The 23,903-nt window shown below is 51.9% G+C and overlaps 1 protein-coding gene across 1 annotated transcript; it reads right to left on the reverse strand.

Annotated features, from left to right (window-relative positions):
* Positions 1–395: 395 nt before the first annotated feature.
* On the reverse strand, positions 396–1,542 carry LOC100899477 (replication termination factor 2). The gene is made up of 2 exons (XM_003746378.2): positions 1,310–1,542; positions 396–1,199 (listed from the first exon to the last, which is right to left on the reverse strand). Exons 1-2 carry the CDS (start codon positions 1,430–1,432, stop codon positions 465–467), a joined length of 858 nt encoding a protein of 285 aa, XP_003746426.1. The 5' UTR covers positions 1,433–1,542; the 3' UTR covers positions 396–464.
* Positions 1,543–23,903: the final 22,361 nt, after the last annotated feature.

Genomic DNA, 23,903 nt, shown 5'->3' on the forward strand with positions numbered 1-23,903 from the left:
CTGTCTAAGAGTTCGACGGCAACTCCCTCTCGGAAATTCGCAAGAGACCTGGAGGTAGAGAAGCTCGCCCAGGTTCTCCATTGTCCGACCCTGGATTCTGACCCAAGGTTCCTTATTGCTCGAGTCATCTAGTCGAGCCCATCGGCCGAACTCGATCGAATCCCTGGAAGCTGACAGAACTCGGCCATCCGCGGAATTTTTCTCCGCGAATTCGGCGGTCTCTGACTCCAATCATCGAGCTTGCCCGAGAGCCAGCCGAGATGTCGGCAGCTGTCCACAGTGCACAGAAATAAGGAACTCGATTGAGAGGCGCTCTGAATTTTTCAATAGCAGAGTCTTTCCGACGAATCGCGATCTCCGATGGTTCTGAGAATTTAGGCAAAAGTCTTCCATTCAACAATATCACCGTACTCCCTTCATTTTATTTACATACACAATTATATCTCCTGAGAAGGATATAAGCATCAGTAGAAGAGTGGATTATGAGTGACCCAATGAGCCTTCGGTTTGTTCTTCGCCGACTCATGAGTCGTGAAGAGAGATTTGAGCGCTTCGGATGCATTCGGATCTTGGGCTATCGAGTAGGACTCCTTCGCTTTTTCGGGTATCAATAACTTGGAAGCTCCGAGCGAAGTCCCTGAGGTTCCGGGCTCGGTTTTCGCGCTGTCGGTCTTGATTTTCTGGGTCTTAGCTTTCTTAGGCTCAGGTTCGAATTCATTCTTGACTTCCTTCTTGACCTTCTTCTTCGCGGCTTTCATGGCGGCTTTGCGTTCGGCCATACGGAGCTCGAGAAGAGCTCGTTCATCGTCGCTAGGGTTTAGAGTGATGAGGTCATTCGTATCGAAACCGCCGCCGCACTTCAAACATTTCTCTGTTTTCACGTTCTTCAGTGCCCTTTCGCTGAGAACGCATCCGCAGCGGCGATTGAACATGAACTTGTAGGCACCATTCATCTCGAGGAGACTCGTCGGACAAACGTACGGCGAAACGGCGTGGTCCACGCATTCGGCTCCCTTGGACTCGACGTCCCTGTAGGCTGGGTTATCGGTCAATTTCAGCTCGGTGACATCCTTGAGCTGACGGATGTGCGATGCGATTTCCACCGGAGCTTCAGTCTTGGTCAGTAGATACTGGATGACGGCTTCTTTGTTGTATAGTCGTCCCAAATCGCATGCTACGATCGGTTTTTTCAGAGCTTGCTGCAGGGATGGATAGCAGAATGAATATTCGGATGTCGAGTCGTGGAGTGTCCTGACCTCATTGGGCTTAGGGTTTTCAAGGATTATAAGGAGTGTCCTGATTCACTTGCCTGAGATATCGCACAGTGTTTCCATTTGAATGCGTTTTCGGACTTCGCATCCTTTTGCTCTCCTTTTTGCTTTGTGCGCACCAACTCGTCGCGTCTGGGGATTGTGCCTCCGTCACATCCCATGCTTGCCTAATCGAAGTATTCAGATCCGATGAGATCTGACAGAGCAGTAGAAATTTTTGAGCAAAGCTCAACGAAAATCAGAGTTCCAGCTGTGGTGTGTTGCTAGCTGCTGCTAGCTGTCTTCGGGGGAGAAAAATAAACATTGTGGATGATGATCGTGATTGATGCTACCGGACCGAGTAACCTTCGCCGGGCGCGGGAGCGAGACTCGGTGCTAGCTTTGGCCATGAGATATGAGCTTGGAGGGAGACCCTCAGAAATCACGAATAAGAGGAAAATATATGGGTGCATTAGGAGACTTGTGAGAGGAATGGGGTGTACATGTGGATGTGGGGAATTCTCCATCGTCCTTGATCATCCTTCAGACGGCATCAAGGGGGACACCGTGTCTGCGATACAAAGAACGACTCCGACTTCTTCTGTCTCTCGGGAAAAAAGCCCTCCGTCCAATCCGAGGGGAAACGCTGCTCCTCCCAACTTCATATCAGTTTCAAGGCAAATGACTTCCTCGCTCTCGCTCAGGAGAGCCGGCCCCGTGTTCCTCCGGACCGACATTTCTTCAGCGAGCATTCAATCCTTTCCAGGCAAACCATTCCTCCTCTCGACCCTCAGCCGTTCATTTCCACAGCCGCGCCTCCGCTCCCAGGGAAAATGGTTTCCCGCTCTCTGATTGTCTCGTTCTAATTTCCCGATGGAAGCCAGTCATCCTCGTCCTAGGAAGAGCCGTCAGTTTTTCCTCGCTTCGCCTTCCCCATCGTTCCCGAGACGGCTTATTCGCCCTGCGGTATTGTAGACAGGTGTCCTCCAAATGTTGTGAATTCGGGTTCCATAGTCCCGTGGGAGCGCGGAAATCTCGGGAAATCTTTTGTTGTCCCTGGATGTGAAAGGAGGTCAGGTTCTGAGGGCTCAGCACTCAGGATGATAAGAGAGAACACTATCAGAGAAGCACGTAGCTAGCAGCCACCAACGTACACTACCTGTAATCTACCTCGAGAATGGGGCCGGAGCCCGGATCGACCTCGAGACTAAGGAACATTTGCCTACAAGGAATGAGGTGGCGATTCTGACCTACACAGGTTTGAGTTGGAGAACTTGGATTCGATTGTCTCATCGATGGAAAGGACTCAGGTCCTGCTCTATTTTTCGACAAGGATGTAGGTAAAGGTATGGAGAATCTCGTCCGACCCCCCTTGACAGGTGACCGTTGAACGCGGAAACTTGCCGCGCGATCGGCGGGAGGGGGAAATTGGAGAACGCGTCTTTACTTCATCAGGCTGGGCACGCGCCTGCAGGAACACCGCACTGGTCCCTGCACGAGCCCACACCAAAGAATCAGATTCGCGGGCCCTCAGGTGTCTCAGCGGAACCATGTTCTACGGAATACCCTTTTATGCAAGTCGACTGTACACCATTTTCCGCTACATGATCTTCAGCACCGAAACCGACGCCCACCGCCGCCACTCTACCCGAAACTCGAAGATGGCACGCGAGCGCTACCCGGGCCCCTCCCTGAGTCTCTTTCCACGCGCTTCTAGCGATAGTCGCCAGATGTCGCTATGGTCCCGCAGTCCCCCGTCCCTTCTCCGTGCTGATCGGGGAGTCCACCAGCAGCCGCGCAAGCAGCGGCGGCATACAGGCGAGCAAGCAAGCCAGTGAGCCAAGCAGACAGATAGACCGCCGGCCAGTCGGGCAGGCAGTGAGGCAGCAAGGTACGGGGCGCAGAGAGATCTCCACAAGTTTGCTGTGAATTCTTGCGGGGCTCTGAGCGTGTTTTGTGACTTCGATCCGACGGTGGATCCCCCTTCGAACAGCTGTTTTCGTCCATAGAGAACCGCGTGACCAGCGGTTTCGGAGAGAGAAAGCGCAGGAGTGAGCCGAGCTTGGAAAAGTTGCCGGTCCAAAGTGTACTCAGTGTAAACGGATACAACTCCAGCCTGTTTCAGAACAAACGCCAAAATGAGGTTAGTTGACTCGTTTGAGGAACTCTGGAGACTCTACCGGCACGTCTCTGTGAATGTGTCCTCGTCGGTAATAGATACCGTCGCACTCGGAAATCTTCCGTTCTCGTTTTGATACCCTCCCTTGCGATGTTCGAAAAACTGGAGTCCCACCCCGCACATGTTGCTCGGAAATCGATACGATCCGCCTTCGCTCAGGGTGAGAGTCGTGGAATGTTTTCTGGAAGCATGTCAGATTGCTCTCGGAGGCCAGTTCCACAAGTCTGGCTGTCAGTCTCGTTTTCAGCGGAATAAATTGAGGGAACGCGGGACGGATTTGTACTGCGAAGCAGTCGAGGCGGGGCCTCGCTCGGAATTTCCGCTCCGGCCGAATTCTCTCGGAAGGGACGAGCTCCTGTGATTGGAAAATAATTTGGACTCCCCACTTTTGGAAAGAAGAAGAGCCTGACCCCGAGTTCCCGATATCTCGTGAGGTTGTCCTTCGTTATTACGTTTCCGTCCCCTTTGAGGAATACGAAGAGACTTCTCAGCTGACGATGACACACTGTCAATGGAAGCTCGCTAGAGATCTTGGTGCTTCATATAGGAGGATGAGCTTCCCGGAATGTTTGGAAAGCCTCCTCCTGGCTCTCTCCGAAAGTCACCTTTTCTCACTGGCACCACGAGAAATACTTGTTTGAATCTGCATCTGGGATTCGCGCTCGGAGTTCTAGCTCTACCGTGGCCGCCATGAGACTTGTGATCATTGATCATATTGTCGCATGTCAGTGTCCCGCTGAAAATTTCCGAGCGTCCCTCGGTTTTCGAACGGAGAAAATGCTGCCCGCCCGGTGATTGCGTATCGCGGAACGGGGTGATGTGCCGGAGTTCTGGCTCGCGTTTCGGCGCTCCACGTTCCAACGAGGGTTCGATCATGCAACTCCCGAATACTGCGGAGGAATGAAAGCAGGTGTCATATCGGTTTGCCATCTGCTGTATCAGAGTACATACAGATTAAGAATGCAGAGCGCCAGAAGGGAGGAATACGAACGGGAAGCTGGGTGTTGACGGGGTTCAGGTGGGAGGGTGTCGACCCGCGAGGACAGCTGACGACAATGAACGTAATGATGATTCAGATGGGTTCATTTCCTGCGATCCATATTCATGTAGTTTTTTAGTCGAGACTCCTCTCGTTTCGGGATCGGATGTAACGATGCGCTCGTCGCTCGTAGCCCTGCGATTTTCATTAGTGCTTTCTAATCTGTGAATGTGAATTGCTCCCGGTTCCTCTCGGGAATCGAACCGGTAGTCGAACCATTGTTCTGCGAGTGCTTCGTTTTGAATTGACAATTAATATTTTTCTGAATATTCATATTGCGCCCGTCCTTTCCTGGATGGCCTCCATGCAAGACTGTTCTCGGAATCGATGAATTAAGAGCCTGGAGAGCCGCCGGAAGCTACGAGGATTTCTCGCGTCACCTAATTGCAGCGCTCTAGAATCTCGTCACTGATTCCTTGAGTCATCGATAAGCCGTTTCTCGAAAACGCAATAATTGTTTTGTGAGCCTTGGAGTTCTTGTCTTGTTCCGAACACTGACCGCAGCTTGAAACACGATCCGCATTGAATTTCTTCGTTCACTTGGTCGCCTACCGTTTGTGTGTTTCTCGAAGTGTCTTTATTTCGCGTCTTTTTTCTTTCTTGACGTTACCTAAGACTTTCGACAATCCGGTGTGTCCCTGAAGTGCTTTACCATAGTTAGACGTCTCAGATGAGCGGCTTCTCTCTCACTCATTCTGCGCGTCGAACGGAGCAATAAGCAATCCGAAGACCGGGGCGAACTTGTTTCCGAAATTCAGAAAGCCGCAACGGTATATCGCCTGAGCTTTGCGTGTTCTTTCTTTTCAATCTACTGCTCGATGAATGCCTTCCGCCCGCAATGGATTCGCGAACGAGCAGTCGCGGAAAGCTTCTCAGGCGTATCAAAAATTATTTCAATACTGGAGCGAATACCTGATGAATCGCCCAAGGGGTGGAGGGGTCATCGGATCGGACAAGCGGAGAGAAATGCATGCAGTCGACGTTACAGAGCGCTGATCGGAGCGGAGACACGAGCTCGTCTGTGCTCCGAATGCGTCGGTAGTTTGCGTTCAGCATCGTGACAGAGTCTAGCCCGCCGATTACCGATAGCGGTCACGTGGAGACGATAAGCTCGAAGAGCTAATCGCCGTGTGTCTGCCCGGAGATCTTTCCTCGCCCCGCTCCAATAGGAGCATCGCTGTCTTGCAACTTCAACGTAGATAATTCCAATCGACTCACTTTTATCTTCTTTCCTCAATAGATTTCTTTTCCGCTACTCCGAGGGCTTGGCAGGTTGTTTATTATGATGAGCGTGATTCACTTCACGCTTAATGATCCTTTCATCGCTCTCTTCTTGCCGGTCAACATCTAAACGGTGCTGGCAACAGCAAAGCGGACAAGACTTCACTGAGGAAAAGCTTCGAGGAGCGATGGAGGATCAAATGATTCGTATTCGAACCATCTTCCGTCATCTCGAAAATCAGGAGCAATGCTCCGACTGCTCATCGGTTCGGAATATATTCATCAGGAAAGAGGGAGAGGGATGATGGATGCGTAAACGGCCGATTCCCATGCCCTCGCCGATTTCCGATTGCTCCGAACACTAAAGTAGTCGCTCCATCAAACGAAATCGAAACTTCGATTGTTGCTCGGAACCAGGCGGAATGAAAGAGCCTATTGGTTTGCTTCGATACGTACTAATAGAGCAAGGGTTCCTCTCAATACGGGTCATTAGATTCTCTTCGGAACAGAGAGAAACGTCGCATTAATCTGTTGGACAATTACGTCGAGGGCGAAGGTGGGGTGAAGAATGAGTCCACTCCTTGAGAATTTCATTCTTCCCACTCCCTTGGATTACACCCTCGTTGATCTGGTCGTCGTTACCCTGGGGCTTGAAACTAGGGCGAGGATCCTTGTTCCAAGAGCCTATCGGAGCTCTTCGCAAGGCCTATGGGCAACATCTGGACAAATAAGTTGCCTGTACGCAGAACGTCAGCTTGCGAAGACACTTTTTTTTGTCAAGTGGAACGAATCCAGCGGTAGCTTCTCACTGGCTCCCTAGCTGGCAGATTAAAACAACTGCTCTAAAAATTCCCAAGGAGCGCTTTGCTTTCTCCAGAGTCTGTCAATATCCACGTGATTCAAGTCTCGAAGCTTCCAAGATGATTGCGCGATGGCTGTCTACAGGATTTCCAGGAGGAGCTTAGTCACTCGATGTCGCATGAGCTTCCTCGTCAGGATCTCGGACTGTGGAATTTTCCGCCTGTCCTGGATGATTTCTTTGAATGATTGGAACGCCCCCGTCTTTCGCGAGTACCCGGTGAAATAAATTTGGGGACAAGAAGATTTGTCTGAAAAGACTTGAGCAAACCCTCTCTAGGACCGCCTTCTCGGGAACGTGTCCAAGCCTGGAAGATCGGATTACGTGACAGTGGGCTCGATGCGACGCTCACACAAAAGTGGCACAAGTGATCTTCAGTCGACTCGAGGCCGAAGCACCAACGCAGAGTCTGCTCTGAAAGCAGAGCTTCGCAGCTCGTTGAATTCGCGAGTGCTCTCATTTTCATTGATTTTGCTTGAATTTCGAGATGGCTCTAGCCGTGGAACCTCGGTCACGCGCCGAAAATCCGTCACGTCATCCCACCTGAGCCCGGAGCGTCGTATTTCCTCAGGAGAGTTCTAATTATGATCATCATTCGGAATTCTGATTCGTTATAGAACCCCTTCGACTCTTTCGCGCCCCCGCGACCCGGCTCACGACCAACTGTTTAATGTTACCCCATCACTGACTGAGAGATATTCGATACGAACCGACGCCGACGTGATCGTCCTCGATCGGTCGAGCGAAGGACAACGTTCCACCGAGACCACGCGTCCATCGATGCATTGTAAACTTTCGAAGCTCCAACTGGTCCCCTGATCCTCCTCGTTTCACTCGTCGGCCCCCGTTCTGTTCTCCGGAACCCACAATTACGCAAGGCTGTAATCTGCCCGAACTCGGAAGCAAATCGTTAGCTGGCGAATCTGATACGATGTCTTCCTTCTCATATCTGCCTCTGCCCATGAGGAATTCAATAAATGATCTTCAGCTCCGACCCGATTTTGAATCTAAGAAGAAATTCCTTGCTACTCGTGGGCCCGCGCCGCGAAACCAGCGTTCGTTCTGAAACAAACACACCTGGCCGAGATCTGACAGAGCGTAAAACGTGATGTCTAGTGCGAGAGGAAATTCACGCCGGTTTCGTTCCAGTGGTTCGCGGACCGCTCCCAGAAACCCTCCGCCGGAACCTCAGAGCCGGAGAGAGATTTCCAGATAAGCCGCTCTTGGCGAGATCTTGGCAACGAAGTTCTTCGGGATTCCGTTTCTCGATGGAAACCATCTCATCTCACCACAGAGACACGAAGCTACGAGCTCCCGATCAAACGTACGCGGGGGACCCTTCGGTCGAGTGTGTCGGCTTTCGGAGACGCCCGCCTTTGAGAACGTCTCACCGGAACTTCTGTCGAGAGCAGAAGTGTCACATCAATTATCTTCAGCTTGCGATCCGGCTGTCGTTCTTTTGGAGCAACGAGCACCGAGTGAATCCGGCGGTGGTTGTCACCCGTGACAACTACCCGAGGAGAAGCGCGGAGCTTACCCGATGACGGCGACGAGAAGACGACGCACCTTGACCGAGTGGCTGCCGCCGGATCGACTCCTAGTTCTGTTAGGGGAGGGTGGAACCGAAAGGCAAGCCATCTGCTCGTATCCTGGCTATTCCGTAATGAGTTGCGAGATATTTTTAACTTGCTCTGGTCGCTCTGTTGATGTTCAGTGATTCGGAGAAAGGTCACCGACCTCCGTAAACTCGCTCGCTAGCTCGCTCACCCACCCGCTCTCGAGAGCGGGGCTGACAAGCGCGTTCACACGTCATGGTCGAGAGTCAACACAGAGTGAGCACTACCGCGAGCTACAAACAAACATCTTGGTTAGTTGAGCAGACAATTCGGTCTGGCCCATTAATCGCGAACGCGGTCATGATCAATGGGATCTGGGCAACGTTCAAACACGCCCGAAACAATCGAACTCGGAAAAGGTCACGGAGGACCCCTCATTCATCAATGATTATTAGCGGCGTGTGAAGGTGTACGCGACGACCTCCGAGATCTTGGGCCCGTATCGACTTCTGAAGAATATGTGAGGCATCTCCTTCGATATCGAGCCGCCGATCGATGAAAAAGTTCAAACGAACGAAGACTGCTGTCGAAAGCCGAAAAGCTCGGAACGTATTTCAATTTGAAGGGTGCTGTTTCGGAACGCTATCAAAGCCGACTTGAAGGCCGTGCGTGAGCCGCGAAACCGCTTGAGTCGGCACAATCTCGTGTGCGTGTGTCAGCGTTTAGTCGAGAACATCTCTCAGGCTCCCCTCTCAATGAGGTTAATTGAGACTCGATCATCATGACAATCATCGTAATTATTTTCGTGGAGCAGTTCGCTGAGAACCCCCTGCACCGTCGAACGACGGCACTTTCTTCTTCCCGATGACGTGAGTCCCGACGCAAAACTCAACGGATCGAGAAGAAGGCCCCGCAAGATTGTGCTGCTCGGCGCCGCCATCCAGAAAACGTTGACAATATTTTTAGATCAATTTTCCAAATTCACGACCTCCGGTAGTACAACCACGCATTGAAGTCGTGGGAGTTTGGGTGAAGCTCAACATTCGTTTGATTTGGGCTTCGGCTCGCCTGGTGACACGCATTCTCTTTCCAAGGTTTCAGACGCGAATGAAATCCGAGAATCGTGATGCTCGCGCAGACGAAGCGACCCGGGGCCCAGAGCAAACGAATTCATTCTCGTCGTCTTGATCGTGGATCTGAGAGTTTCAGTCAGAGGTTTTTGAGTTACTTCCGAATAAATTGTTTTATCAGAGGCTCGTGCGTATGAAATGTACGACCCTAATGGCTGTCAAACGAACGGGGTCTCATCCGCTGGGCAAGAGGTTTCCGCGAGAGGCCTGCTCTCGAAGAGGGAAAAGAGAAAAACAAACTCGCTTGGCAGCCTTTGTCGTCTAAAAAGCTTCCGTTTCCGGCCGCACGATGAGACCCCGAGGTGAGATGACAAAAACGCCCATCGCAGACGGATCTGTCACGAGAGACGTTCTCTACAAAAATCGAAATTCCCGAAAGACGATCGAATTCACATCGGGCGTTCTCCTATACGATTATAATCAACAGGTTTGTCGGCGTGATCTGCGGCGAATCAAGGGAAGGGGGTGGCGAGGAGGACGGGAGTCCTACGGTCTAGCGCGAGATTCTGCGTCGGCAGAAGATGATGAGCTTGCTTGTTAGGTAGCTGTCGAGATAAGAACGACAGCAGGTGGCCGTCCCCGGCTCTAGCACCCATTTCGTTGAAAGAGACAAAAGAACGAGTAGCTGCGCCCTGCGGACTGTAAGGAGAATCTGACAGCTGCTTGAGATCTCACTAGCGACACTCTCCATGAAAGTGGACTGCGGGAGTTTCCCCCGGAAATCCTCGATTCTCAGGAATTCGAACATCCGCGGATGTCTCTGTCCGGAACTCTCTCCTATTCGGGGAAAAACGGGCATGATCGAGGCACTTGCAATGATTCAGATCGGAGCTTGAGGAAAAAGATTGATGGAGAGTGTTTGGGTGTCAGACCGTCGCAATTCTTGTAGATTGGTAAAGTCGCACTAAGAAGTGCGAGAGTCCGTGCTCGGTGTTTTCTCGAGAATTATTTTGGAAATGGAACGCCCCATCTCAGAAATTTTCAGCCGAGTCTCAATCTGGAGATAGATTTCCGAGTCTCGTATGGTCTGCGATAATCACTTCCAAGAGAATCTGTAGCGAATCAGTCTGCTGTTTAGCTTGCGTCTCTCATGTGCCCACAGAAGATTGGTTGAGGGACCTGATGCGATTACGATACCAACAGGACGGGAAGGGAGCCAGACGTCGACCAGGCTGAAACTCGGACATCTGTTGGCAAGCTGATAAAAATGGTCTCGAATTATTCTCACGTAAGCCCCTCCCAAAACTGTACAGCTTTACCTGTTGGCAGTGTTTACTGTTTACAACCCTCCTAGCTGCGGAGACGATTCGCCGGAGTAGGAATCGCAGCCGCGGGTAGGGACCCGGAGCATCAATCGGAATTCCCGACATTCCCAGATTCCTGTCGGATCTCTTGAGCTCGTCGCTGTGTGTGGAGGCTGCCCTGTCCTTACCACTATCGTTCATTCTCGAGGGAGTCATCGGGATCATACGTTTCAAGCGGGAGTTCCCGGGGAATCGAATGCGAGATCTCGCTGGCACCCGAGGAATCGTGGGGCAAGAAAAAGCTCGAAAGATTCTGGTCTCGATCTAAAAAAACCCTTCCGAAGCGACCTCACAAGACGCTATCGTTTCAGTCATCTACCGAGACATTCCTTGGCTTTTTCTGTTTTCGGTCGATATCTGGGTTGAACAATCTGATTACGGAACTGTGAGCGTCAGGAATCCTTCGTCGAGTCGACCGAGTATGGATCAATTCCGCGGTAATCTGCTTAGCGTTCGGCGCTATTTTGGCCGAATCAATTCAAATATTTTCGCCGATTGACCGAATTATTCTCTCGTACCACGCATTCGCCGAACAGCTGTTGTAACGGCAGTTGTAGTAACGAGCAATCGTGTCGAACGCCGTCGATCGAGCGGACAAGAGAAGAAGGCGCAAAACGCGCGAACGTCCCCTGCAGAATGCAAGTGATACGCGGCGGCTGGAAGTAGAGATGATAGGGGCTATAACGAATTTTCCGAGACCACAATAGAATACACAACCTGAACCAAAACTGAATGAAGCTGCTGGGACTCGCAAGCGCCCTTTCCGAAGCCTTGTACGAGGGAAAAAGCGGCAGTCGAGAGTGAGCCGACCTAAGTCCCGTCCTTCGCGCACCCGTCCCGAGCCTGTGAATTATCAAACAGTCACTCGGGCAAAGGAGTAAGCACCGCTTGAATCAAGCAGTACATTGTCCTACAGGCACTCCAGAGGAAGCCTTTGGTTTGCTCATGTCAAATACTCCTCTGTGTCGAACACTGTGTGTGACTTTTGGTCAGCTCGTGAATTCTCCCAGATGCTGCCAAGAACAGGCAGCGTCAATATTTGCTATGGGCAGGGTCCTCCACTCTTCCGAACATCGTTGTCAGAGGGAGACTCTCTGAGCGAGTCTGAGCGGAAAATAAGAGGACCAAACGCAAAAACCCGGCGGAAACTTCACCGGGAAGTCGTCAGCGTAATCCTTCTCTGAAGAGGATGGCGACCCCCGGTGGAGATATTCTGATCGGGGGAGTCGACTCGAGCCTGCAAGTCTGCCTGATCTGATAGCGAGGGTTGGGATCTTCACGAACCGGGTTCGAAGCTATCAGGGATCGTAAAATCAAGCGAAACCGAGCTCAGCCGAGATTGCGTGAAGACCTGGCCGAGGCGGTTCCGGTTTCCACCGAACGGCAACCCTCTTCACGGAACGAGCGATCCGACGCCGAACATGGAACGATGACGGGGCGGGAAGCGTCCGCAATTGACGCTCGTTCTTCTGATGCATTCGTTCTGGTAATTTGAGCCAACAAAATGTCAATGAATGGAACCGACACAAAAGACCCTTGTCCAGGGTCGAATGACCTCCCCGGCGAGAGCTCGTTCGGTCGGACTGTTTCGCTCTCCGACTTGATCTCATCGATTTGTAATTATCATGGCTGTGAGAATATCCGATAATAATATATAGTCGTGGGAATCGAAAAACCTCTCCGGGCGCAGATTTCGGATCCGAGGGCTCCCGCTGCGAGGGAGGAGAGGAGATGATTCGAAACGCTCCTCTATCTCCATCTCTCTCGTCTCTGAGAGTTTCCGCCTCGATGTGATTTCAAAGCTCGAGGAGAACTGGGCAGGATTTCCACCTGCAGCCGAGAATAGCCCACTCCACACGGCTTCTGAGGCGGATCGATATTCCGACGGCGACGCCGGCGTAAGATCAATCGATGGGATCAGCGTCACCGTGAATATATTCGTCGGGCAGGCTTCAAAACGATATCGCGAGTCTCACGCACCGAAAACCGACGGAGCCCCGCGACGTATCGTTGTGCAAGCTTTTTCCGTCGAGGGAATTCGGCGAATGAGCAGAGCGGAGCAGGAATCTGAGCGACAGTCAAAGATTTACACGTTCACGGGTGGCTCTGGCTGAGCGGTGCGCGCGCGGCGCAACGATGTCCGCGACCGATGCGCCAGCGCGGAGTGGAGACACGGCGTCTATTTCTAGATCGACAGGGCCCCTGAAAGAGGCCCCGAAAAATTCACGCGGAACACAAAGTCGAACATCAATAATACACTCAGACTCGTGAGTACACTGACCGGGTGTACGCATCAAGTTGTTGGTTGAGAGCAAGCATGTCGTCCTGCCATCGCCGCGCCCTTCGCTCATCTCCTGGTTATGGCTGAGTGCTCGCATCCTAGATTATCACCATGTATTTCACTTTCGGTACACAAACAGACGAGCTTTTTGTTCGCCGTCGAGGAGAGCGTGCGTTATTCATGGCTCATTCGGAATGGTTAGGCATGGACGTAAATCGCGTCGACGGTGATCGGCATGGGTTGTCGCCAGCCGAGAGTGCCAATGGCGTACAACCGAAATTGTTGCCGTGGCAAGGGTCACTCTACGACTCTACGAAGTGCGCCACCGAACAGGCAATCTAGACGGCAGTGCTCGGCAACAGCAGTTCAACCGTCGGTTCCAGCCTCGATTATATTCGATTATCCACAAGCTGATTATTTCGACAGCTGTGAATGAGATTCAATTCCGTCTCGATATTTGAGATCTCTCAGAGAAGCTGTAAGGAATTCGGAGGAGGTGGGGGCGTAGGTCTCGAAGGCTGAGTGCCGAAGGGGTCGGCGAAAGAAATTCGGCGACCGTTCGCGTTTTCGTTCTTGCTCGAGGCAGTGAGAGTTCTTGATTTCATTAATGGAGAATTCTCCTCACAGCGGAGTGTTTCTCTTGCCTGCCGGGGAGGAACGATCCAATTCGAGGAAGCGGTGGCACGGCGTGGAGGAGCTTGAGGTGCGCGGAAAAATGGAACGGAAATCTATCTCGGAAGTTTCACTGTCGGTCCCAGCGAGACTCGCGCTTCAGAACACTCCTTCGAAAACGTCATGGATGTCACGTTCGCGCTATATGGCTCATGGACTGTAGTTCCGATCATAAAGTCTCAAACTGGAACGTTCGACCGGAAAGCCAGCCGCGACGTCTACGGGTCCCTTCTGCGAGGAATATCATCCGAACAGAATAGCCTTCTTACATAAACTTCCGCTCTGGAGCAATCGGCCGAAATTCAATCCGGATACAGAAGGAAGAGAACTTATCGAGACCTTCACAAAGGAATAAATTTCCTCAACCGCCTGGCAAGCCTCCGTCCCAGGTCCCATTGCACTCGATACGTACAGTGCAAGTTGTACCCGGAGCGTAAAACAGAAATCGCTCCCTAGAGCCCTGCGGTGGGAAAAGCCACTCGCTCTGAGTATCGATGGAAACTAGCGCTCGCAGAGGGAGCGCTGGCGTTATCACGACGATGGCGAAAAGAGTGTTCCAAGCTAAGCGGGCGCTACCCTGGAAAAGCGGAACTCCGGTGTCCGATTCCCGTTCCGAGAGAAAAATACGTTCATCGATCAGTGAGATTTCGGCCACCCTCAGCATGGATCCCGTCGAAGCAAGTTCCGAGCGCTTGTTTTCAAGGAGCCTCGAGCTCTAAGTCCGGAGCGGTGATGTCAATATCGATCCCGTTAAAAAAATCGACCGAGAATGCAACTCCATGGCTCGCCGCGAGTGATTGGCGGACGAATCTTACGCAAAGGTTGTCTCTGTCGGCTTCCCTAGGGAGAATAGTTGTCCAGCAATTAGACGTAATCTATCGACACAGCAGAAGCCCAATGCGAGAGATTCCCTCTCGTATGGGAACGTCGCATCCACTCTCCTGGTTTTTCCACGACCGGAGACCGCTCGATCTCCGAGCAGACATGCACTCCGTTCCGTTTCGTCCGTTACGCAGGAGTCCGCGAGACCGCAATCGGTGACTAATTCATTAAGCACTCATCGTGCAAGTTGCTTCTCGACCGAAATGGGAGTGAAGGGGAACCCTCGCGGGGAGGAAGATGCTCGCAGCGATGTTACTTCTTATAACAAAGGAAGCTCATGCATCATGCCGTCGGCGGCCACAGCTTTTATTACGGCGGCTTTAGCCGTCATTGTGCGTGCGTGCCTGGAATGCTTTTATGATCGTGTCTGCGAAGCCAATAACCCCAGATAGAAAAGGGAAAAATCTAGACCTATCAGAGCGCGATGTGGGGCTCTACAGAAATTATTAGTTCAGATCTATCTCGAGTTTTCTTAATCGGTCTGACGCATCGATTCCATTCCCGTCTTTTCTACGAAACTCTGAATAGCCATTTCGCGAGCTCCACCTCGTTCGTCGACTTGTCAGTCGGACTTGAAACCTGTCCGTGCGTTAACTAGGGGAACGGAACCATAACTGACGACGGTTTTTCCGCGCAACTTGTTCCAGGGGTCCATTGTCGACCGCGGTGAAAATTTAGACGAGGCGTCGGCGGACGCTCTCGAAAGATGTGTTCGCTACGCTTTCCGCTTTCGTTGAATAAGTTGGAGAACGACAATATGTTTTCGCCGCGAATGGGACGCTTTTACGAGACATCCCCGAAGGAGATGCGACCGCACTACTTGTAACGGAGACGCGTGTTGCACGCAGTCTGAGAGATTGTCCCCTCTAAGAAATGTCGTGCGCATTGCGGAGCGGACGGGAATGGGGCATTCCACGCCCTTTCATTTTTCAAATGTTCCAACCGGCGGAATGATTTCTGGGGTGGAAGAGTTCTTCGCGAGACCCGCTCCCCGGAGGAAACGAGGAAGACTCTGGGATGACTCCGAGTGATTCAGCCTTGGAAAATTTGGGTTTCGCTCAGAAGAATATGTACAACGAAAGCCCAGGTCGGGTTTCAGAGTCTTTCGGGGTCGGATACTCCGGCAAACAGACTGCGTGCATTATTACGGAGGAAGGATCCACCGCTCTGTTGAGTCATCCTGCAGAAACGGAACCCCTGGGTGGGTGGGTCCGGCAGTGAAAAATCTCGGACCAGGATTCCGTTTCCGCATTCTGAACGGATCACTCGGACGACCCATCGACGAGTCGAAGTTTCTGTTCTGTCGAGGCTCCAAACGAATGATCGACGACCTCAGAGACCAGTCGATACGTCGGATAAACAGCTCGACTGCGACATCCAGTGCGGGAACGCTAGCGTACGTCCCGCATATGTATGAGCGGTCGTATGCAAGCACGCATGAATGCATGCACGTCCAGAGAGAGGATGTTATGCTCACGCATTATTGAGTTGCTCCAGGGCTGCAGATGTCACAAGCGACAGCGAGTTATCTCCGCGATAAGTGGCACAACCAAACAGTCCGACTCGCAGGTCCCGAGAAAGTCTTTGCCCCGAGCTTGTCGTTCAGCGTAGAATGCGCTGAGCCGCTCTCGCTTTTTGGTATAACCTGTCAGGATGCGCTTTTGCCACGGAGCTCAATTGTTCGCGAACCCGAACCGGCTCCCCAGCGATAGTTATGCTTCATTTTGAGCCATCACTTTTTTCCGTCCTACCGAGCCGTCAGTTCCTTTCTCGGAGCCTCTCTTCGATATTTTCCTAAACTCTGCGGGTTCGAATGTCTGGTCTTGGCCTGTGTGGAGCCTGCGCTCGAGGCCGGATTGCACCACTCATCCGCAGCCACAATTTCCTGTCCGGCAGCGATGGCGAGCAATGAACAACTTGTCTTGTGTGCCGCGGGCTGACGCATACTACTTCGAGAAATCTTGTCTGGGAGTGGTGATAAAGTGAGTACGTAATAACACTTTCATTGAGGGCAAAATAACGATCCTGGTCTCGAACTCCGAAGGCGGAGAACAAAGGACTAGCGCCATAGATTCCAAAGGGGGAGAGACACTTTAATGAAGACGAGACAGAAATGAACCCAAGAGTTCGAATACATTGGGAGATCGCTGCTCCCTGCTCTGCCATTGTTCCGCTCCGCGTGGGCTCTGCTGAGTAGATGTTCTTCAGTACGTGCACAAAGGGAGAATGATATTAAGCCTCCAAGGTGGAAGCAGGGAGTCTCGTTCACATCAAGAGAACGATTTCCGCGGTCCGAGTCCCCCAATAAATATTTTGATGAATCGTTGGGCAATTTCGCGAGAATCCTTCCGCGCGTTTCCGAGATCCATGCGGAGATCCCGACGCGTTTCTCGGGTCGCTCAGTAGCAGAAGACTCATGTCAGTCAGAGCCACGCTCATGTCAGAGAGTCAGGATACTGAACGCAGACCGACGCACGACGGAAATCCCGAGCGAGCCTCGGATAAAGTGAGCGACAATTCGTGCCGCGTCACTTCCTGTCGTTCAAACGTAATTCTTCGCAGATATACGTGTTCCTCTACTTATACAGCTCGAAACGGAATCCGCTCCACGCACCTGCAGGACAATATCGAGCACGATGCGGATTCCGCGCTGAAGGCTCCCGTGTGACGGCTCGGGATGCAAACAAGGAAATCGGTTGCTCATCGTTGATTAATGAGGTCCGATGACGTAAATATTTACCCCGAGGAGAGCGCTATTTAGCAAATTTGCTGCCGACAGCTCGGAGAAAGCGTAAACAAAGGGAGGTCCTCACTGATGCACTCGCGAAGCACCTTCATATTCACAGAGTTGATGAGGTCGAGACGGAAAGAGCGCTGATAATCGAATCGGCATTTTCACCCTCGGAGCTTCCGTCTGATTCCGAGTGTTCAAACGATTTCCGCATTCCACTCGAGGGATTCAATTCAATCAGATCACTTACTGAGGTGAGAAGCGATTCCCAAGAACCATCGTCATAGCATGGGACGAACCAGCTGCCAAGTTCGTACGCTCGGGGACAGATTCCGCCGAGCTCTGATTGGAGGTTGGATTCCCTGCCATCAGTCAAGAACAACTTCCTCATGGGACGATTTCCGTGGTAATTAGGTTGCGCGCGGGAGCGGAAAAAATATTCTCGCTAATTATCTCGAATAGATTCCCTCTGGCCGACCCGCTCATTCGCTGCAGAATATTCGTGTTCGCGGTCACGAGCATCGCTGCGGTGGACGTCTAGATCCAGACTTCTCGGCTCGGGAATTTCCTCTCCTTTCGCTTTCCATTTAAGGAGATCGGGGAATCCTCCGTCATCCGCGATGTGTCATTTCCTCCGCGTTTTCGATACCTCCGCCGAAATCCACCGGATCATAAGTCCGGATGGACTCAAGCTGCGGATTTTATGCACGCACGAAGTTCGGTGTATATCGTCGCTTTCTCTTTCTCCCCTTTCGGCTTCGGTGCGACGGCTGCGGCATTCGCTTTGTCCCGGAGATACTCGGTTAGGGGAGTGACGAAAGTTGTGTGCTCGGGGACAGCAAGCGGGATTTTCCGCTCCCAAGATCTCGATTCAGAGCCCGGCTGTCTTTCGATGACGTTCAGAAAACGTTTAGCTTTTGTGAGTCGGACTGTCTCTCCGTCCGCTTGACTGACGCATCTCGAGGGAAGTGCTCTCTTCCGGAATCAATGGAGCGTTCCGACCCTCCTCACCTCCGAGAATATTCACGCCGGAATGATGTCTCCCATTTTCGGAATCATCGGAAGCGCCTTGGTTCTTGCGAACGATCTCTTGGAGCCAGATTTCATCCTTTCCCTGCTCCCTCATAAGGGCCCGTAATGGTCTTCCGGATCCCCCGATGAGCCTGTGAGTCAGAGAGAGAGTGTGTGGAGCAAAATGCCGTCTCTGGGATACCTGCCCTAGGGAACAGAGCTTCCATCCTTCGATCAGTCCCACACGGAACAGCTGATGACAGCCTCGAAGGACCCTCACTGAGGAGGCTCATTCATCAGAGAACTCTCCCGTTGAAGAGGGTAACCTCTGAGTTCGCGGCGCCAAGTAATTGACACTGCGTGTGAGCCGAATCTTGGAGGAGCTCCGACGCGGTCTTCGATTCATTGTGAGAGGCGCAGCCGAATCATCGAGTATCGCTGCGATGCCCTGATGGAATTCCTGATTCGGCTGCTACATGGCTTTTCTGGTCGTTCTGAGCGAGGATTCCCGTCGTAAAAGGATACGCGATGGGTCCTTTCATCCCACGTGCGTCTCCTCTGATTGAGAAACCTCATGATTCATGATTTCGAGTCCGTCGGTCAAGAGCCGAGTCGCTGACCCGCACGCAGACTCATTGACGGGGAAACTCAACAATTCATCGATCACGCGGATGATTCCTACAAGCATCTGGAAGAAGACGGAGGTGAGACGCGGTCGCTTACACCGCGGCGGCTCTCCGAATTTCTCCGAACCCTCCCAATCTGTAGATAGCGCATCGATTCATCAGGGAACTCGTTCCAGATCGAGGTTGAAAGCCATCGAGAACCGGACCCTGAGCCGGGCTTCAAACCCTAAGCTGCCTAATTCTAAATCGGATGTTCATTCCTAGAAAGAAATATGTGCATCGGGTGTATGACCGTTCGTTCCACACGTAAGAAAATCTTTCGTGACCGAACTTCCTGAGAGGCCACATCCGGATCTCGTGTTTCCGGAATCCTATCCGGGACGGGGTCAAAGGCTTTCGGCTCTCAGATCAACCCGTATTATACGACCGACGGCCACAATAATAATTCACGTCAGCTCGTCTCCGTCCAAGAGACGCAGAGCTCGCTCTCGTTCCGCGCAACTTGAGGTCAGACAGACGACGTAACGACTCGAGCGGAGAACGATTTGGCCCCTCGTACGTGGTGCCTCTCAGTCAGGGTCGGCCTTGATGCTCCCGGGTCTTTGTTCGCTCCCACCACTAATCCATTCATGGTCGAAGTAAGGAGTGCGAGCCTCGAGCCGACTCCGAGAATCTGAGCCGATTGCTCTCAGTGAGCTCGCGCCTGTTGTCGAAGTCGAACAAACGAGCGAATCCACTTTTCCTGAAAGGGAAAAAATAAGAGCATCAAAGAGTAGGGCACGGAACATCGCCGCTACGATGAGGGAGGTTGGGGGCTACCCCCCGGTGGGGAGGCATTCAGGGCACTTGATGCTTGGCTTCTATGCCAGCAGAATTGTTTGACTCTGATTTTCCGCACATGAGAAGGTTCAGAACCAGATTCTTCTTCCTCGCAGCCTTGAGGGATCCGGGAAGAGGGTCATCAATCACCTCGTCCGACTCAGAAATTCAGGAGCAAAATCTGAGGAGGGCGCCTAGGATTTTGGAGTGGAAGATACGGACAGCTTCACGGAAAGCGAGGGCGAGAAAATATCCTCGAGGTGACTGGCGCCCAACGCACGGGATCCCTGGAACAGCTCTCTGCCTGGCGTCCGCGCGGGATCCAACGAATGCAGATCGTAGAACATCTATCACTGCTCTCGAGACCGTACCTCGCTAACCGATCTCTGGGCGGCCAGGTCTGTGGCCCTCTCAACGAGCCGGCTCGGTTTTCCCCGCACTTCAATGAACGAAAGTTCCCAGATCTGAGTCGATGGATCAGGGGACGAAGGCATCTTATTCGGACAAGAGTTCTCTTCTAGCGAGATGATAAACAATGATTTACGGAAGGCCATCCAACCTTAACAGGTGGATCAGGGAGGATTCGGAGCCTCGGGCCGTATCTGAAAGTATTGGAATCAGAGTCCGCCGTTCCTGGGAATAATGGTCTAGCATTCGCTCGAGGGCAAATGGAAGGCCATTGAAATCATTCGCGGTCTCCATGGGAAATACCCGACTGACGGTTTCTGAGCAGCAAACTCCAAATCACTACAGCAGCGTAGGAATCGCTGTACGAATCCCTTATGGAAACGACCGCTCAGATCACTCGACCATTTGTACACTCGTCGCGTACTATACTCGGTCTTGGGGAGTCTCTCCCCGAAACGACGACTTCGACCGACAGGGGATTGTTTCGAGTCATTCCTGCCGAAAGTTCCCGATCACCTGAGTTTCAACAGCGGGGAGTGTTTCTGCTGGGCTCTCCGAAACGCATAAAAGCTTACTCGGCGGAAAAACGCCTCTCGCAGGGATCATTTAGCCGAGATCGGCGGCCGCTTATCGGTCCCTAAAGGTCAGAGCGGGATATCTCGCTACCCATTCATTTGGGCAGTGACACAAAGCATCACATCCTTCCGGTATGCTCACATTCGCGGTAATAAGGACCATGGGAGGCAGGTCGCAGAGACCGTATTGAGGAACGTCATGAAAAATCAAAATAATGAATACCGAATGAGTATCGAACGTGCCTCCAGCAGCTGGAAGTTTCAGGACATGGAACCGCAACGCGAATAAGACTTCTCTCACTCGTGGACTCGGTCATGAAAAGTTCATTTTCTCTGAATATTATCACGTCGAGCCCAACTTTGAATTCGTAAAAATCACTCGGGATGTTTGACGTCACGTTCGCAGATCTGAATTCTTGATTCGTCATTCTCACAAGTCGAGGAGAGTTCTGGAGACTCCTCGACCATCACAAATTGATAGCGCTCGCCGGGATGACCCTGAGCGCGCGGAGCGTTGAGAGAATCGGAGTCAATTGATTCGAGTTTTTCCCTCGACCTCGAATCCATTATTCAGCTCGGAAGTCGCTCACCCTCCATCATCCCACTCTGTTTTATTTCCTCTGCCGCCAGTTGGGAAGTCTCGCTCACCGTGAACTCGAGCTCCGTCAGAACAGAGAAAAAAGAGAGAAACGCGAAACGTCCGGGAGGGATTTGTTCTTGAGTTGAGTGCATTTCGCTCAGAGACGTATCTGTTCCGGGTGCGCAAGAGGAAAACGAGCTCGTAAAAAAGCCAAACAAACTGTCTCTCCATCTTCCGGAAGGAGGAACCATGACCGGGCGAGGAGAGGAACAGAACCAATCCGTCAAATCGTTCGAGTTGCTTATGACAAAAACTTCCGCGACAAGAAGATGAGGCCTAATCATCGCTTATCGCTAGAAGCGAGCTCTGAAACCGAGCCGTTGCTCAGTGCCAATATATACGATATTCGTGTGATAAATGTAGCCACGCATCGGTGACATTTATCAACGTAGCTCGACACGCTTCCTTTAGCATTTATTCATCATAGGAGATGATCATTACTCCTACGATGAGCTCTGTAGATCGCGTCCTGTAACTTAGGGCTCGGGGGAGGCAGGTGATGTCTGGTGTGAGGAGTAAGGGGGTGAGCGGGCTATCGCTCGAGGATAATTTCTCACTCCGAGCCCACGACATGGGCTGATATTATGGGAACAATAAGAGAGGGTTTCTTTACACCGGGAAATCACCGAAGCTTTACCTCGACAGGCTAGCGACTGTTACCGCAAACCCCCGATACACCAGGAGTACGGTACAAACGAGGTCAACTATTTACGAGCGTTGTCAACGCGAACGATGTCGAAGCATGTCGACTCACGTACGGTGGCAGCCTGTATGTCCCGTTACGCTCCCTTCTTGTAAAGCTTGGTGGAGGGAACGAGTAGTATTCCATCTTCATAAACACGTTTTACGAGTACAACACGAGGCGGTGACAGGCTTTCTAACGAAATGTTTTTCTAATGTTCCAGGTAAGGCGGAACTTGGCGACAAACCCATTCCGCAGTCCCGTACCAGGTAACGAAAACACTGGCGACTCAATAATACGAGGATGCTCCTCTCCGCAAGAGTTTTTTGAGAAACTGAACGGAATGTGACACACTGAATCACGCGTGCAAATATTATCCTCGATCGAGGTCGACTTTTTTGCAAAGACGACTTGAGTCAAATCTTATTCCCGCCGTACTCCGCTCCCACTCATCATAATCTACTCAATTTTCATTCTATGTTCCTTGCCGATAATAATACGTTAGAGCCAGACTCGACAGACGCATTCGAAGCGACGTGAAGCAACGCTGGAGCAACGTCGAATCTCAAGTTCCGAACCGACCGACTGGTCGGACGAGCCCAGAGTCAGGTCATGTCACAAAGGTCATGAGCTTTTGACTAATTCGTGGGCTTGACTAACAATCTGGCAGGAATCTCCGTTGCTCGTCGAGCGATTCCGAGACCATTCGGGCTGGTTTCACCGGCGCGAAAACCAAGCAAGCTCACGAAGTGTATGCAGGTGTTTGAAAACTCTACGAAATCCGATACCAGGTTGTTCTATAACGAGTCGAGTAAAGATCCGAAGCGAGCTGCCCGTGTCCGGACAGCTGTATGGTAGGACAAGATTGCTCAACACAAGGTCACTGGTCGCGAGTAACTTCGTCAAGAATGCTTGGAATGTGATCCGTAGAATCGCCATGGGATAAGCGGGAGTCGTTGAAACAATTGTTCTACAAGCTGCGCGCTGCTTGCGGGCCGGTGGAGGGCTCTTCAGAGAAGCCAAGTAGTTGTAGCGGGACCTGGGTCGAGGATATAGCGCGGCTCGTGGAAAACCACCTCTTCTACATCTCCTCCCCTTTCTCAGAACCGAAGCGACCCAGATGATCGCAGGCACTACCACTGATCTCTAAAAACCCTTGACTGCATCCGATCGCCCAGGGCTCTCGCGGTGAGGACCCTTGGCGGCGAAATGCGGATGGCGTGCGATCATGCATAGTTTTTTTTGGGCTCGCGCGATCACGCTACCTCGTTATGGTCGTAATTTCATAGCCGTCTAGAAATAGGCTATTAAGAGGTTTGTGATATCTCTGCCGGTATTCTAGGAAGTTCGTTGCGTTCGCGCTCTGTAGTGACGTGCGGTCGGCTCTTACGTCACTGCACCGCAGATTGTCAACAGGATACATAGCCATTCGTTCCTTAAGTTCGCTCAGATGAAAGAGCTCGTCCCGATCTTCCGAATAGATGGGAACTGGATTGGAACCGATCCCTTTTTTTGTAGCATCCACTGCGAGACAAACCAGGGGCTGCCGAAGACGAGGACAAGCGCACCACCTAATTTACTCACTCACAGGGGGGCTACTGATTTATCGCTCCTCGAGAACAAAGACTTTGAGTCAGCAGGAGAGGAGAGAGGCATGAAAATCGTGGAGCAAGCAAACACCGTTCACGCAACTTGTGTTGGAACGTGTCCCACTGAAATGATGGGAGGCTACCGATATCCGTCAAAGAAGCATAACAGGAGCCCCAACTAGCAAACTAGCCGACAAGGGCCAGAATTCGGATACGTGTCTCCATCGCAACTCAAATCAATGCGTAAAAGATTCACGAAGCCGACGAGCCCCGATTCTCGGTAACCCTCCGCGGAGCGCCCCCTCCCTCCTCTTCCTGTCGTCTCTGTGAATTACAGATAAACCTGGGCAAATTATTCTCCTCTCTCCGTGGGAAATAACCTGAAATTCTCTCGGCGGAATCGCTCACGAGGATCAACATTGGAAGAGGCTGGAGCTGAATGCGACTAG

Source organism: Galendromus occidentalis, unplaced genomic scaffold (assembly GCF_000255335.2).
Source record: "Galendromus occidentalis unplaced genomic scaffold, Mocc_1.1 scf7180000077496, whole genome shotgun sequence".
In the NCBI taxonomy this organism is placed as follows: domain Eukaryota; kingdom Metazoa; phylum Arthropoda; class Arachnida; order Mesostigmata; family Phytoseiidae; genus Galendromus; species Galendromus occidentalis.

Excerpts from the sequence above, each read along its gene's own strand:
- LOC100899477 (XM_003746378.2), bottom strand. The coding sequence starts at position 1,432 with ATGGGATGTGACGGAGGCACAATCCCCAGACGCGACGAGTTGGTGCGC. Across the intron at positions 1,200-1,309 it reads AACACTGTGCGATATCTCAG|CAAGCTCTGAAAAAACCGAT; the intron begins GCAAGTGAATCA and ends CCATCCCTGCAG.